The 18,060-nt window shown below is 45.9% G+C and overlaps 1 protein-coding gene across 1 annotated transcript; it reads right to left on the reverse strand.

The window, feature by feature from the left end:
- Positions 1-2,012: 2,012 nt before the first annotated feature.
- LOC134983835 (zinc finger protein 260-like) lies at positions 2,013-15,704 on the reverse strand (the record flags this gene model as incomplete). Its single annotated transcript, XM_063949459.1, has 3 exons — positions 15,536-15,704; positions 2,687-4,201; positions 2,013-2,602 (listed from the first exon to the last, which is right to left on the reverse strand). Coding segments are annotated over exons 1-3 (2,274 nt in total), but the record flags the coding sequence as incomplete, so codon positions are not given.
- Positions 15,705-18,060: the final 2,356 nt, after the last annotated feature.

Here is an 18,060-nt window from a genome sequence, read left to right on the forward strand (position 1 = left end):
TCCCCACTACTGTCACCCACCCCACCTCCCCCCACTATTGCCACTCAGGGACGTGCAGTGATCTAAATGGCTCAGGAGGTACTGGCTAGAGCCAGATTTACACACAACATATGAGCCAAAGTGTACATCTGGACATTATACACAGGTGCAGCAGTATATACATCTGGACATTATACACAGGTGCAGCAGTATAAACTCCTGGAAATTTGGTGAGTTTTGATCAGAGATGTGCGGAAAAGATACACAGGTGGGGCACTGCCTCCCCTGCCATAGACTTTTTACTCCGGAGTTTTGGTTATAAACATGATTAGAATAATGCAAAGAAGATATTTACAACATAGTCTTTTTTTTCTTCGTATACAGTAAAAACTCTTGCACAAACATTAGTATAACAGGAAAGGCTCTGCCTCACCTCACTGCACTGCTGCCACTACCCTGTCTCCCCCCACTACTGCCACTGCTCTGTCCACCCCCTTCCCCCACAACTGCACTTGCCCTGTCTCCCTCTGACACCTCAGCGCTGCTTGGGGACAATATTACCCATAGACAGTGCCTCAGGCAGCTCCTGCTACAGCACTAGTGCCACCACCCTGTCAGCCCCTCTGACATTTCAGCACTGCTTGGGGATTCTTGGTACTGCTGGTAAGAGTCCTTCATCTGCAGATGGAAGTAAGAAAGCAGGGCAGTAAGGAGGCAGAAGCTGCTTCTGTTACCATGGACCCTGGTCATGTAGGGCTGGGAGAGTCAGTAAGATTATGTAATAGAGTCACCATCTTACAGTCAGCCGGTGAAGGGAGCAGAGAATGGGTGTTATGTGGAAGGAACGGGCTGGTTAGGTAACAGCCTGGCTGCTGCATTCTGTACAAGCTACAAGCGGTGCAATTCTTTTGCTGGGAGACCCAGGTAGAGGACATTGCAGTAGTCTATGCGTGATGATACAAGTACATGTATGACTGTAGGTAGATCTTCAGAGGGAAATAAGTGCTGGAGTCTGGCTATGTTCCTCAGATGAGGATCTGATTGTGGCTGATATCTGATGTCTAAGTGTCACTCCACCATCCAAGACACCAAGATTCCGCACATGATCAGCATTTTGTAACTCTGAACCCCCAAGCGTAAGTTTGGTTGGTTTACAAAGCTGAGCTGTAGCCCTGCCCTTTGTTGGTGAGCTTCTATCATAAGGACCTGTTTCGCCAGGACTGAGTCACAGCCAACTGGCATCACCCACACCTGGAGCTCAGCTAGACAACCATTTAGGATTGGTACTGGGTTCTCAGTACCTGGAGAAAAAGACAGGTCATCTGTATAGCAGTGGTAGATGAGGGCATGACATCTGATTATTTCACCCAGTGGTAACATGTATATTGCAAAAAGCAAAAGAGATAGGATAAGAACCTTGAAGAACAATGCATGGCAATGATGAGTATACTCCAGAAGATTAAAATGGTTCCTCACCTGAGTGATGTCTAATTTGTGCAACAAGAGCTGATTTATTTCTCAGAGTATATAAATGGCCTCTCACCTGTGTGAGTTCGCTGATGTGATTTCCGTGTAAAACATTTCCCACACTCAGAACATGGAAATGTCTTCTCACCTGTGTGACTTCTGTTATGTCTAACAAGAACTGATTTGTGTGCAAAACATTTCCCACACTTAGTGCAAGAAAATGGCTTCTCACCTGTGTGACTTCTCGGATGTATAACAAAGTGGGATTTCCAGGTAAAACTTTTCGCGCACTCAGAGCAAGAAAATACCTTCTCACGTGTGTGACTTCTCTCATGTGTAACAAGATGTGTTTTCCGTGTAACACACTTCCCGCACTCAGAGCAAGAAAATGGCTTCTCACCTGTGTGACTTCTGTGATGTATAACAAGATCTGATTTGTGTGCAAAACGTTTCCCACACTCAGAACATGGAAATGGCTTCTCATCTGCATGACTTCTGTGATGTATAACAAGATCTGATTTCCGTGCAAAACATTTCCCAAACTCAGAACATGTAAATGCCTTCTCACCTGTGTGACTTTTCTGATGTGTAACAAGATGTGATTTTTGTGTAAAACATTTCCCGCACTCAGAGCAAGAAAACGGTTTCTCACCTTTGTGACTTTGCTGATGTGTAACAAGATGTGATTTCCGTGTAAAACATTTCCCACACTCAGAGCAAGAAAATGGTTTCTTACCTGTGTGACTTCTGTGATGTCTAACAAGATGTAATTTTTGTGCAAAACATTTCCCACACTCAGAACATGGAAATGGCTTCTCACCTGTGTGACTTTTCTGATGTGTAACAAGATGTGATTTTTGTGTAAAACATTTCCCGCACTCAGAGCAAGAAAACGGTTTATCACCTTTGTGACTTTGCTGATGTGTAACAAGATGTGATTTCCGTGTAAAACATTTCCCACACTCAGAGCAAGAAAATGGTTTCTTACCTGTGTGACTTCTGTGATGTCTAACAAGATGTAATTTTTGTGCAAAACATTTCCCACACTCAGAACATGGAAATGGCTTCTCACCTGTGTGACTTTTCTGATGTGTAACAAGATGTGATTTTTGTGTAAAACATTTCCCGCACTCAGAGCAAGAAAATGGCTTCTCACCTGTGTGACTTCTGTGATGTCTAACAAGTTGTGATTTACTTGCACAACATTTCCCGCATTCAGAGCAAGAAAACAGCTTCTAACCTGTGTGACTTCTGTGATGTATAACAAGATCTGATTTGTGTGCAAAACATTTCCCACACTCAGAACATGGAAATGGCTTCTCACCTGTGTGACTTCTGTTATGTTTAACAAGAGATGATTTGTATGCAAAACATTTCCCACACTCAGAACATGAATATGGCTTCTCACCTGTGTGACTTCTGTTATGTTTAACAAGAACTGATTTCTGTGCAAAACATTTCCCACACTCAGAACATGGAAATGGCTTCTCACCTGTGTGACTTTTCTGATGTGTAACAAGATGTGATTTTTGTGTAAAACATTTCCCGCACTCAGAGCAAGAAAACGGTTTATCACCTTTGTGACTTTGCTGATGTGTAACAAGATGTGATTTCCGTGTAAAACATTTCCCACACTCAGAGCATGAAAATGGTTTCTTACCTGTGTGACTTCTGTGATGTCTAACAAGATGTAATTTTTGTGCAAAACATTTCCCACACTCAGAACATGGAAATGGCTTCTCACCTGTGTGACTTTTCTGATGTGTAACAAGATGTGATTTTTGTGTAAAACATTTCCCGCACTCAGAGCAAGAAAACGGTTTATCACCTTTGTGACTTTGCTGATGTGTAACAAGATGTGATTTCCGTGTAAAACATTTCCCACACTCAGAGCAAGAAAATGGTTTCTTACCTGTGTGACTTCTGTGATGTCTAACAAGATGTAATTTTTGTGCAAAACATTTCCCACACTCAGAACATGGAAATGGCTTCTCACCTGTGTGACTTTTCTGATGTGTAACAAGATGTGATTTTTGTGTAAAACATTTCCCGCACTCAGAGCAAGAAAATGGCTTCTCACCTGTGTGACTTCTGTGATGTCTAACAAGTTGTGATTTACTTGCACAACATTTCCCGCATTCAGAGCAAGAAAACAGCTTCTCACCTGTGTGACTTCTGTGATGTATAACAAGATCTGATTTGTGTGCAAAACATTTCCCACACTCAGAACATGGAAATGGCTTCTCACCTGTGTGACTTCTGTTATGTTTAACAAGAGATGATTTGTATGCAAAACATTTCCCACACTCAGAACATGAATATGGCTTCTCACCTGTGTGACTTCTGTTATGTTTAACAAGAACTGATTTCTGTGCAAAACATTTCCCACACTCAGAACATGGAAATGGCTTCTCACCTGTGTGACTTCTCTGATGTGCAACAAGTTGTGAATTCTGTGTAAAACATTTCCCACACTCAGAACATGGAAATGGCTTCTCACCTGTGTGACTTCTCTGATGTCTAACAAGACGTGATTTCCGTGCAAAACATTTCCCACACTCAGAACATGGAAATGGCTTCTCACCTGTGTGACTTCTCTGATGTATAACAAGATCTGATTTGTATGTAAAACATTTCTCACACTCCGGACATACTGGCCTTTTACCTGCCTTACCTGTGTGTGGGTTAATACACTTTGTGTTCTGTGTAAAACATTTGGTATCTATAGAACATGGAAATACTGTATCTGTCAGATCTATAATAGATGCACCAATATCAGAGTGATTAGGAGAACATTTCCTAGGACCAGTGGGATCAGCTGATAGAGCTGGATGTATAATTGGGGTAATGGGGTTATCTCCTGGAGAATCCTGTCTACTGTCATTATCTCTTATTTCACAATCCGGGGATAACATTAGATGTCCTTCTGAGATATTCCTGCTTGTGTGTCCATCTCCTGGAAATAAAATACATTATGGAAATGTGACATTATCTGTAACAATATTAATCTTGTAAACAATAGGAGAAGACGACTCTCTGGGACACTTAATTGTAAATGGGTGTGTATAATAAAACATAACTTTTAATGAAGGTTTATAATATTGTGTCTCAGACTATCATTGTGTCCACCCTCCTGAGAACACTCACAATAACAAATGTATTATAATAAGACTTAGATATATCTCTCTCTTGTACTGGTAACTAACCATGAAGTATAAATGGAGATGTAGTCACTCGCCAAGTCCTATGTCAGCACCAATGTAAAACAATGGATGGGGAACATATCGTATGAATTGGAGATTCTAGATGAACAATAATATCAGTCATATGAGCTGATGGATCAGAGAAATGTCTCCTAACATTACTCCTGGAAGCATTGGTAAGGTAGCATTCCTTTATGTGTGTGCTCATACGCTGGTAAGCCTGTACATGTGTTACTCACCCTTATATAAGGTATATTGCTACAGCAGAGTAGGTGTGGAACAAGGTATTTTAGATGCAATACACCATATGATACCCTATAATCATCATCATCTGCTAGGTTATAATCTGCTTTCTCTTACGTCATAGAAGATGCTGGGGTCCATGGGGTATAGACGGGTCCTTTGGGAGCCACTGGCACTTTAGGAGTTTAATAGTGTGGGCTGGCTCCTCCCTCTATGTCCCTCCTGCCAGATTCAGTTTAGAAAATGTGCCTGGAGAAGCCGGTCACAGCTAGGGGAGCTCCTAGGAGTTTTCTTAGTTGTCTTTATTTTATAGAGTTAGATAGGTTACAAGAAGCCTCCCTGCTTTGTGGGACTTGGGGGGGGAGGGGAATCAGGAATATGAACCAACTTCCTGAAGAGTTAATGGTTCTCTACTCCACTGACAGGACACTGAGCTCCTGTGGGTGCTGATCGCAAGCCCACGAGGCGACTGCTCACTCCTGCAGCACAGCCGCCACCCCCTAACAAAGCCTGAAGAAAGAAAAGTGGCGAGTACAGCGCCAGCGTCCCGGTTAGCGGTCGGGTATGGCAGCACAAGGGTGGGAGCGCAGCTCTGACAGGCTACGCTCCAGGAAGGCTCAGCAACACACAGTGTAGGAACTTTGAGGGGCGTCCTGAGCCAGCGTGGATAAACCCTACACTGGTCACGCAGCTAACAGGGGCTAATCCCCCTGTTATCACTAAAATCCTCAGGCTAGTATATACAAATTAGTTCGGGAAACCACACGCCATTACAAGGGGCGGGGCTTCCTCTCAGAGAGGATCCAGCACTCACCAGCGCCATTTCCCCCTGCAGATCCTAGGAACTAGGACACTGACAGGGAGCGTTGCCATCCATATTAAAGTCAGCGCCGGGCTTTTATCATAACTGCCTACAGGGGCGCTGTGTGGCTGGCTCCTTATACTCTGTGACTCTCTGAAGGTACTCTGGGGGAAACTGTGTCTGACATTTTCCTGTGTGTGTGTGTGTAACCACATTACCATGTCTAAGGACTCTGTGTCCTGTGCTGCAGAGTGTTTATCGTCTCCTGAGGAGTCTATTCCATGTACTCAGGACTGCAATGTGCTGTCTCAGCCTTCAGAATCCGAACCCCCATTGGTGGATTCTTTAAGGGGAATGATATCCCAGATTTCAACAAGGATGTCACATACTGAGAAAGAGACGCAGTTTTTGAGACAATCTGCAGTGGGTTTGAAGTATTCAGCTCCCACTACTTCATCTAAAACCCCACCTACATACCCCAAAAAACGTACACTTGCCCAGATAATGAAAGCTGACACTGATACCGAGGGGTGCAGCTAATGATTGAAGCCATTAGGGATGTTTTGCATATTTCTAAGAAGGTTCCAGAACAAGTAGAGGAATCTTATATTACAGTAAATAAGAAATCCTCACTTACCTTCCCTGCTTCTAAGGAGTTAAACTCTATGTTTGAAAAAGCCTAGAAAAACCAAGAGGAAAAATTCCAGATCCCTAAAAACATTCTCATTGCATTCCCTTTCCCTGAAGAGGATAGGAAGAAGTGGGAAAACCCACCTATAGTGGACGCTTCTGTATCTTGGCTGTCTAAAAAGGTGGTTTTACCTGTCCTTGGTTCAACCGCCTTAAAGGAGCCAGCTGACCGCAAGATTGAGACTACGCTCAAATCACTCTACACTGCTACAGCTGTGGCTTTAAGGCACACTATTGCTTGTGTGTGGATTTCTAAAGCCATAGTAAAGTGGTCAGGCACCTTACTAGAGGACTTAGATACTATGAATAGGAGTGACATTGACTTGTTTTTACGTCACATACAGGATTCTGCAGGTTTCATGGTGGAGGCCATGAAGGACATTGGCCTGCTACTTCCATGGCTCTCTCGGCACACAGAGGACTCTGGCTACGCCAATGGACTGCGGATGCAGAATCCAAGAAAAGTGTGGATAACCTGCCATTCACAGGTCAAGCACTATTTGGGGACGCATTGGATGCGTGGATTTCCACGGTGATTGCGGGTAAGTCGACATTTCTTCCCTCCGCAGCAGCCCCAGCTAGGAAATCTTATCCTACACCTACACTGCAGTCCTTTTGGACTGCAAAATTTAAAAAAATCAAAACCCCCTCCCACCTTCTTTAGAGGAGGTTGGGGAAGATAAAAAAAACTTGCACCAACAGGTTCCCAGGAACAGAAACCAGGTTCTGCTTCTTCCAAATACTCAGAATGACGGTGGACCTCTCAGCCTGGATATCAGGCAGGTGGGAGTGAGACTAAAAGATTTCAGTCACGTCTGGGTGTCATCATGCCTAGACCCCTGGGTAATGGATATTGTTACCCAGGGGTACAGACTGGAGTTCAGGAACTCCCACCTCACAGATTCTTCAAATCAGGCTTACCAGCTTCGCTGACAGAAAGTGCTATCCTACAGGAAGCCATTCAAAAATTGGTACAAACAAATGTCATTGTTCCAGTTCCACCTCACCCAAAAACCAAGGGTTATTACTCAAACCTGTTCGGAAAGGCCTATATTGAACCTGAAGTCATTGAACCACTACTTGAGGGTTTTGCAATTCTAGATGGAGTCTCTGAGAGCGATGATCTCAGGTCTGGAGGAGGGGGAATTCTTAGTATTCCTGGATATCAAGGATGCGTACCTTCACATTCTGATCTGGCCACCTCACCAGGCCTATCTATGGTTTGCTCTACAGGACTGTCACTATCAGTTCCAGACATTGCCATCTGGCCTCTCCACAGCACCTAGGGTGTTCACCAAGGTCATGGCAGAGATGATGCTCCTCCTACGCAAACAGGAAGTGAACATAATTCCATAACTGGATGATCTGCTGATAGAGGCATCTTCCAAGGAGAAGCTGTTGCAGAGTATTGCGCTCACAACTCAACTACTCTGGGACCATGGGTGGATCCTGTACCTTCCAAAGTCACATTTGGAACTGACAAGGAGACTGCCCTTCCTGGGGATGAAATTTGACACGGAAGAGCAGAGGGTGTTTCTACCAGTGGAGAAAGCGTTGGTGATCCTATCAATGGTCCGGGATGTCTTGAAACCTCCCCAGGTATCAGTTCATCAGTGCATTCGCCTTCTGGGAAAGATGGTATCCTCCTACGAGGCTCTACAATACAGAAGATTACATGTACGTTTTTTCAGCTGGATCTCCTGGACAAGTGGTCGGGATCGCATCCTAACATGCACCAGCGGATATTCCTATTACCGAAAGCCAGAACTTAACTACTCTGGTGGCTGCAAACTTCTCACCTGCTCGAGGGCCGCAGGTTTGGGATTCAGAATTGGATTCTTCTAACCACGGATGCAAGCCTCAGAGGTTGGAGTGTAGTCACACAGGGGGAAAACTTCCAAGGAAAGTGGTCAAGCCAGGAATCGGTCCTTCCAATAAACATTCTGGAACTAAGGGCCATATACAATGGCCTTCTACAAGCAGCTTATCTTCTGCAAGATCGAGCCATTCAGGTTTAGTCGGACAACGTCACAGCGGTGTCCTACATAAACAGGAAAGGTGGAACGAAGAGCAGGGCTGCAATGTCAGAGGTAACAAGAATCCTCCTCTGGGCAGAAAGACACTCGCTGGCACAGTCAGCGATCTTTATTCCGAGAGTGGCCAACTGAGAAGCGGACTTCTTCAGCAGACACGATCTCCATCCAGGAGAATGGGGCCTCCAACTGGAGGTATTCACAGAGGTAACACGCCGATGGGGTGTACCTCAGATAGACATGATGGCATCTCACCTCAACAAGAAGCTTTAGAGGTACTGTTCCAGCTCACGAGACCCACAAGCAGTGGCGGTGGACGCCCTGGTGACTCCGTGGGTGTTCCAGTCAGTATATGTGTTCCCTCCACTTCCACTCATCCCAAGGATTCTCAAACTAATAAAAAGATCAAGAGTTCCAGCGATCCTCATTGCTCTGGACTGGCCACGGTGGGCTTGGTATGCGGATCTTCTGGCATTACTGCAAGAGGTTCCGAGGCCTCTTCCTCTTCGCGAGGACCTTCTACTGCAGGGGCCGTCTGCCTATAAAGACTTACCGCGGCTACGTTTGACGGCATGGAGGTTGAACGCCAGATCTTAGCTCGGAAGGGCAATCCAAATAAGGTTATTCCTACTCTGATCCAAGCTAGGAAGGGGGTAATGTCTAAGCATTACCATCGGATTTGGAAAAAGTATGTGTCTTGGTGTGAATCCAAAAAGTTTCCTACGGTGGAGTTTCACCTGGGATATTTTCTCTTCTTTCTGCAAGCTGGTGTGGATGTTGGCCTACGCTTGGCCTCCATCAAGGTCCAGATTTCGGCATTGTTTATTTTCTTCCAGAAACAATTGGCTGCTATCCCTGAGGTTCAGACTTTCTTGAAAGGAGTTCTGCACATCCAACCACCCTTTGTGCCTCCTATGGCACCTTGGGATCTTAATATGGTGCTGCAGTTCCTGCAATCGGATTGTTTCGAACCTTTACAGGAGGTGGACGTAAAGTTTCTTACCTGGAAGGCGGTCACGTTGTTGGCCTTGGCTTCTGCCAGACATGTGTCAGAATTGGGGGCATTGTCGCACAAGAGCCCCTACTTGATTTTCCATGAGGATAGAGCTGAGCTCAGAACACGTCAGCAATTTCTCCCTAAGGTTGTGTCAGCTTTTCATATCAACCAACCTATAGTGGTGCCAGTGGCTACTGACAACTCAATTACCTCAAAGTCCTTGGATGTCATGCGGGGCTTTGAAAATCTATGTGAAGAGAACTACTCGTCACAGGAAGTCGGACGCACTATTTGTACTTTATCATCCCAACAAGATTGGGTGTCCTGCTTCTAAGCAGACAATTTCACGCTGGATCAGGCTTACTATCCAGGATGCTTATTCCACGGCATAATTGCCAATTCCAAAATCTGTTCAGGCACACTCTACCCGTAAAGTGGGTTCTTCCTGGGCGTTTGCCCAGGGGGTCTCGGCTATTCAGCTTTGCTGAGCGGCTACTTGGTCAGGGTCGAAAACATTTGCTAAGTTTTACAAGTTCTATACTTTGGCCTCTGAGGACCTCAAGTTTGGTCAATCAGTTCTGCAATTACCTCAGCACTCTCCATCCTGTACTGGGAGCTTATGTACATCCCCATGGTACTAAATGGACCCCATTATCCTCTAGGACGCAAGAGAAAATAGCATTTTAATTACCTACCGGTAAATCCTTTTCTCGCAGTCCATAGAGGATGCTGGGCGCCCGCCCTGTGCTTCGTATTACTGCATTGTTACTTGGTTCAGTATTGTTGGTTTAGCCGTTGCTGAATTGTTCCAAGTTGGTTAGTATGGCTTTCTTTTTTGTTATGTGTGAGCTGGTGTGAATCTCACCACTATCTGTGTATTTCCTTCTCTCAAAGTATGTCCGTCTCTTCTGGCACAGTTTCTAGACTGAGTCTGGTAGGAGGGGCATAGAGGGAAACCAGCCCACACTATTAAACTCTTAAAGTGCCAGTGGCTCCCAAAGGACCTGTCTATACCCCATGGTACTAAATGGACCCCAGCATCCTCTACAGACTACGAGAAAAGGATTTACCGGTAGATAATTAAAATCCTATTATTACATCCCCATCATCAGTGTCTTACCTCTATAGTCTCAATAGTAATAAGGATAATGTGTGTATGGTAAGTATGATACAGAGAATTACATATCAGGATCTATACAGCTGCCGCCATACTTCTGCTTCTCATATGTGTGCTACTGGCAGCAGTGAACATCTGAGTGAGAGTGCAGGGAAGACAGCAGAGTCTGATGAGAAAGTGATTGGATCTGCCTTTGCAGGTATGTACCACACCTGTCACCCCTGTTAGTATATAAAATAATAAATAAGAGGAGCGTGGTCCATCCAGACGTGGTTTCTGGAGATCTCCTCAATAAGTGGCTTCTTATCTACCCTACCTGATAGCTCTCAGCCACCGCTGGGACCAAGACCCAATCTATTAAGTCCCCCACTCCTACTGCCCTAAAGCCGCTCGCTCCGCTCACTCTGGGCACCATTCACTGCTGCAGCTCCTGTATGCTCCAGACACCTGACTTGAAGGTGCTTTTGGCTCAGACGGGAGCACTTGCTCTCCAGATAACACGGGTGCGCAGGTCCCGCTACTGCTGGGGACAGAACGGGATGCCCACAGTCACCGGAGCCCGACAGTGATATTGGGATGTGAGGTGGCTGCCATTTTGGATCCTGGTGCTCGGCCATCACATGCTTTGCCTTCAATAAGGTTTAGTATAAATAAGTGTCCTGACAGCTGGACCGGGGTCACTACACTAAATTGAAGCATTTGCCTGGAGAACTACCTTCTATTTATATGGTACCACTATAATCTACTTCCTCTCAGTCTACATGCAGAGCCCAGTATCAAGTATTGTCTGAGTACAGCGCATTAGACTCTGAATACAACCTCACAGTATATTACTTTGTGGATTGCTCCACTGAATATATTTTGCCACTTGTGTCTCTCTGTGCTGAGTACTTCACGTCTGTGGTCACGCTGACCTCTAGTGGAATTTCTTGGTCATTACTGTTATTTGAGTTGCATTACATCATGTTTACTAGAAATTTTAGCTCGGATTACCCCGTCACCCCGACTAAGAATGTCATTGTGAACAGAGTCATCTTGATGTAACCTCCTGACAGCGTACTACTGCTCCTTTTATTTATAGATCATTTGTATTTTCCTATCTCTGAGAGGTCAGTCTCTTTGTAGCCGGCTTACCATGCCTCCAAAAATTTTTCAAAGGTACCAAATCGGCCCCACCTGTCCATCTCTTTGGTACCTCGAATTCAGGTGGTCCTTCTGAGACCGCTACAACATCATCTGCTTCTTCTTGTCAGACGCACAGCCCAGCTGTAATGGCTGAAGACGTCTTAAGACACTCTAGATGGTCCTGTTACTCTACTGAAATAATCTCAGAATTTAACTCTAATATTCAAGTTTTTGAGGTCCAGTATCAGTGAGATTGGCACTCGTACAGACTAAGATGAAAGAGATTGTTGCGTCTCACAAAGATCTGATTTCAGCACATGACACCCTTCAGGAAGACATGGTCTCTATTCGTGATAAATTCATTGATTTAGAAGACTGCTCTCAGAGAAATAATATCAGAATAATGGGGGTCATTCCGAGTTGTTCGCTCGTTATTTTTCTTTCGCAACGGAGCGATTAGTCGCTAATGTGCATGTGCAATGTCTGCAGTGCGACTGCGCCAAGTAAATTTTCTATGCAGTTAGGTATTTTACTCACGGTATTACGAGGTTTTTTCTTCGTTCTGGTGATCGCAATGTGATTGACAGGAAGTGGGTGTTTCTGGGCGGAAACTGGCTGTTTTATGGGAGTGTGTGAAAAAACGCTACAGTTTCTGGAAAAAACGCAGAAGTGGCCGGAGAAACGGAGGAGTGTCTGTGCGGACGCTGGGTGTGTTTGTGACGTCAAACCAGTAACGACAAGCACTGAACTGATCGCAGACGCCGAGTAAGTCTGGAGCTACTCAGAAACTGCTAAGAAGCGTCTATTCGCAATTTTGCTAATCTTTCGTTCGCAATTTTGATAAGCTAAGATTCACTCCCAGTAGGCGGCGGCTTAGCGTGTGCAAAGCTGCTAAAAGCAGCTTGCGAGCGAACAACTCGGAATGAGGGCCAGTGGGCGTTCCGGATTCTGCTACAAATACTGAGCTTTGTGATTATGCCACGGTTCTCTTGTCAGAAACTTCCACCGAAGGCTTCTGCCGCTGACCTTCTTATTGATAGGATCCATAGACTCCCAAAGTCCAACCAGGCCCCTATCCAAGCACCGAGGGACACTCTGCTCAGGGTCCACTTTTTTCATATTAAAGAACACATTCTATAGGCTGCTTTGCCTTCATCAACCACAGCTGAGTGCCTGGATAATCTGTAGATATTTCCGGATATTTCTCCTGTGACGCTGGCCAAAAGGCGTCTATTCCACCCAAGGAAATGTATAATACAAATGGGGCTTTCCTACTAAGCTTATTGTAATGCGAAACAGAGCCTTCACAGTGATACCATCAACCGAGGATTTTAATACCTACCGGTAAATCCTTTTCTTGTAGTCTGTAGGGGATACTGGGATGGTCTTAGTACCATGGGGTATAGATGGGGTTCATTGGAGCCTGGCAATTTAAAACTTCTTCAGAGTGTGCTGGCTCCACCCTTCTATGCCCCTCCTGTAGACTCAGTCCAGGAAAACGGTGCCCGAGGAGACGGACATACTTTGAAAGGCGGAAAAGAGACAGGAAAGTGGTGAGAGAACGAACCAGCACACAACATAACAAGAGGATAGCAACACTAAACACAACTTGAAAATAGGGACAGCAAAAGCAGACCCAAACTACAACACACAAGAACAACTCTTGCTGGAAAATATCAAAGGACAGAGGCGGGATGCCCAGTATCCCCTATGGACTACGAGAAAGGATTTACCGGTAGGTATTAAAATCCTATTTTCTCTCATGTCCAAGGGGATACTGGGATGGTCTTAGTACCATGGGCAAGTTCCAAAACTCCAAACTGGGTGGAAGAGTGCTGAGACCCCATCAAAACTGAATGACCAAACTGAAGGTCCTCAGTAGCCAAGGTGTTGAACCTTTAAAACTTTACAGCGTGTTCGAATCCAACCAAGTAGCTGCCCAGCATAACTGCAAAGCCAAGACACCCCGGGCAGCCACCTAGGAAGAACCCACTGACCGTGTGGAGTGGGCCTGAACAGACCTCGGAAGCGGCAAAGCTGCCGAAGAGTGAGCCTGTTGGATCATAAGCCTGATCCAACACACAATAGACTACTTCGAAGCAGGACAACCAATCTTTGAAGCATCATAGAGAACAAAAAGCGAGTCTGATTTTCTGAGACGAGCTGGACACTTGACATAAATCTCCAAAGCCCGAACACCGTCCAAGGACATTGGTGTAACAGACGTGGCAGTGACAACCAGAACCACCATTGGCCAATTGATATGAAATGCTGACACCACCTTAGGCAAGAATGTCTAGCGAGTTTTAAGCAATGCTCTATCCTCATAAAACACCACAGATGGACTCTTACAGAATAAGGCCTCTAATTCCAAAACACGCCTCACTGAGGCCAAGGACAACATGATAGCCTGCCATGTCAAATACTCCATGTCCACCTTGTGTAAATGTTCAATCAAACCGATTGGAGAAAGGCCAGAACCAAATTGAGAACTCATGGCGCTGTGGGAGGAACAAAGGGTGGTCGAATATAAAGGACACCCGTCAAGAACATCTGGACCACTGGGAGAACAGCCAATTGTTCCCTGGAAGAAAAAGACAAGGCTGAGATTTGAACTTTTATGGAGCCTAAACATAGGCCCACATCCACAACAGCCTGCAGGAAGTGCAAGAAATGTCCCAGATGAAAATCCATAGCAGAATACTGTTGACCCTCACACCAAGAGACACATTTCTTCCATATGCAATGGTAATGTTTCGATGCGACCATCTGGCCGGTTTGGAGCATAGTCGAGATAACCTTGCCCGGAATCTCTTTCCTGGCAAAAATCCTCCCAATATACTTCCATTGCATCAAACGTAGCCGTGGTAAGTCTGGATAGATGAACGGCCCTTGTGTAAGACGATCATTCTGAATTGGCAGAGGCCAGGGGCCTATAAGTAATAAGGATAGAATGTCTACATACCAGGACCTGCGGTGCCAGTCTGGGGCAATCAGAATTGCCTGAACCCTGTCCCTTTAAGTCCTTTGAGAACTCTTGGAATTAGAGGAACTGGAGGGAACAAGTACACTAACCGGTAAATCCACGGTGTCGCCAGAGCGTCTACTGCTGCGGCCTGTGGATCCCTCATCCCAGAACAGTAACACAGAAACTTCTTGGTGAGCTGAGAAACCAACAAGTTGATTTGCGGGTAGCCCCACCGATTAAATATCTGCTGAAACACTTGCGGGTAGAGGCCCCATTCCCCCAGGTGCAGATCGTGTCTACTGAGGAAGTCTGATCACCAATTGTCTACTCCCGGAATGAATATGGCGGAAATGGCCTTGGGATTCCGCTCCACACAGAGGAGTATCTGTGACACCTCCCTCATTGCAGCTCTGCTCTTTGGACCTCCTTGTTGGTTTATGTACGTCACAGTTGGTGCGTTTTCCGACCATACCTGTATGGCCTAATACTGAAGGAAATAAAGAGGTCAGCAGAAGGGCATTGTAAATCGCCCTGAGTTCCAAAACATTTATCGGAAGGGAAGCCTCTTGATCAGACCACCTTCATTGGAACCGAGCCCCTAGGGTCACTGCACCACAACCATGGAGGCTTGCATCCATTGTCAGCAGAATCCAATGATGAATTCCAAAGTGTAGACCCTCTGGAAGGGAGATCAGCAACCACCACAAGAGGGAAATCCTGGCGTTTGGTGAAAGGCATATCATCTGGCGCATGTGCAGATGTGACCCAGACCATTTTTCCAGCAGATCCAGCTGGAATGGTCATGCATGGAATCTTCCGTACCGAATTGCGTCGTAGGAGGCCATCATCTTTCCCAGTAAGCGTATGCAAAGATGTACCGAAACTTTGTTCAGCTTCAAAATGGAACATACCATTATCTGAATTATCTTTGCCTTGTCCACAGGAAGGAGCACCTTCTGAGAAACCGTGTCCAGTATCATTACCAGGAACTGAAGCCTCTGCGTACGTTCTAAGTGTGATTTCTGCAGATTGAGAATTCACCCATGATCCCTGAGTAGTCTGTGCTCTGAATATAGCCATTATGAGGAGATCGTCCAGGTATGGAACAATGTTCACTTCCTGCTTGCGGAGTTGTAGCAACATCTCTGTCATCACCCCTGATAACACCCTCTGTGCCGTTGAGAGACCGAAAGGCAAGGCCTGGACCTGGTAGTGACTGTCCTGCAATGCAAACTTGAGGTAAGCCTGAAGAGGTGGCCATATTGGGATGTGAAGATACGCATCCTTAATATCCAGAGAAACCAGGAATTCCCCTTCTTCCATGTCATGCTTGGTTTGAGTTGGGGATCGGACGACTGATAATTAACTGAGGGAGCAGCTATCGGCAAAGGCAGGAAACGAGGTGGCTGAATGTAGTTCTTACTCATGGATTGAAGACTTAGGCCTGAAGATGTAGAGGGGTAGGCAATGAGGACAATGACAAAGAATGATACACTGAAGAAAGAGGAATTCAGTTTTAATGAGACCTCAATCATACACAACGACTAGGAGAGAAGTCTGAGAGAATTCTGAAAGATGGAAGGTTAGTGATTTGTAAATGATGCTGAAGAACATGGAATGAAGAAGTGACTTGTGATTTGTAAGCGATGCTGAAGAGAGGATCGCTGTGAGCACCATCAGCAAACGGAGACCCTCTAGCAGATAGAGGGACCAGTGGTTAAACCACAAGAGCAGGTGGACTGGGAGCAAAGGACTGCAATAACAGAACTGACCACCAGGCGGACACAACAGAGCCAGGATACCAGGGGTTAACCTGGGAGCGCAGGGCATCTTACAGCAGCAAGTAACTTGAAGTACTGGCAACATAGCTAAGCATCAACCCCTTTTTATAAGGGAAGCCTGTACCAGATTGGCTGGACACGAACTGGGACACCTATTGACTTGGATTGGTCTCCAACATGGTGGCTCCCTGCACAGAGGACACATGTGGAACCAGCACACAGCCACTACCTCTGGCCTCAGCCTCCCAGACGCCGCACTCCAGCAACAGGACACTTGGAAACAGACACCTCCGGCTGCCATGCTCCCCTCCCCAGGACCCGGACCTCGGCCTCCAGACACCTGGCAGCTGCACCAGAGGACCTCGCTGCTGTAGCTCCTATCCATCGCAGCGACACCAGCAGGTTAAGAGGAAGCTAAGAGGAAGGCCGCAGGGACCAGAACCGGTGGTAAGACTCCGGATGCTGACAGTACCCCCCTTTTTAGGGTGGTCTCCGAACACGCATGCTGCTTAGTGGGATTCTTGGCATGAAAGGCACAACTCAGTCTTGGAGCATGAACATCCTCTGCAGCCACCCAAGATCTTTCCTCCGGACCATATCCCCTCCAATCTATGAGATACTGGAGATGACCATACCTCTTGTGGAAGTCAAGAAACATGAACCTCGAATTCCTCATTTTGAGCAGCTTCAACCTTGGGAGGTTAAGGGAAAGCTGCCCAAAAATTATTTAGTACAAGAGGCTTTAGCAGAGAAATGTGAAAGGCATTGGGAATCTTCAAATAGGGAGGCAGTTTCACCTTGTAAGAAACAGGATTCAACACTCTTTTCATAGGATACGGACCGATGAATTTTACTTTCTGGTAGGAACTTTGAGTCTGAGGTTTTTGGTGGATATCCAAGCACAATCTCCCACTTTGAGACTAGGAACAGCCCTACGTTTCTGATCCGCATAGGTCTTTTATTTCTGGGAAGTCTTAAGTAGCGCCTTTTGAATTTGTCTCCAAATCTTAGTGAACTGACGAAAAGCGGATTCAGCAGCAGGAACCTCAAGAGGTGGGAGAGGAAGGAACTCGTGGATGAAAACTATAGTTAATTAAGAAAGGAGTGGAATTTGTAGAAGAATGATATAGGTTATTGTATGCAAACTCAGTGTCACGATCCGGGTATCTGGACGCCATTACTTACCTTTCAGATGCCTCCTAAGGCTGGCTCAGCGTTCCAGGACCGGATCCCATCTGTTACACTGATGTCCACATTCCTGCCTCCTCTCCTGTCACTCTGAGACGCGGTCACTGCAACGCCTGTTACATCCGGAATGGCGTCTCCCGCGGCCTCCGCCGCTGTTCCTGAGTTTCTACATGCAGAATGTCAGAGTGGTGATTACGTCAGCTGCGGCCTCCACTGTGCCCGCGTGGTTAAATGTGCACTTATCAGTCTGGCGTCTCCTGTCTCCTGTGGCCGGCGCCGCCATTACTGTTTTAATTCCCACATGGATTACAAACCAAACTTCCCTCCAAGTGTTTGCATGGGCGCAGCCATCTTGGATTCTGTCATCTGTTCATTTCCACCGATCTGTTGTTTGCAATGTTAATCTGCATAATTGCCTAGCCAATCCCTTCCTTGCTGCAGGTATAAGTAATCTGTGCCTGAGCAAG

Source organism: Pseudophryne corroboree (genome assembly GCF_028390025.1).
Source record: "Pseudophryne corroboree isolate aPseCor3 chromosome 3 unlocalized genomic scaffold, aPseCor3.hap2 SUPER_3_unloc_26, whole genome shotgun sequence".
NCBI lineage: Eukaryota > Metazoa > Chordata > Amphibia > Anura > Myobatrachidae > Pseudophryne > Pseudophryne corroboree.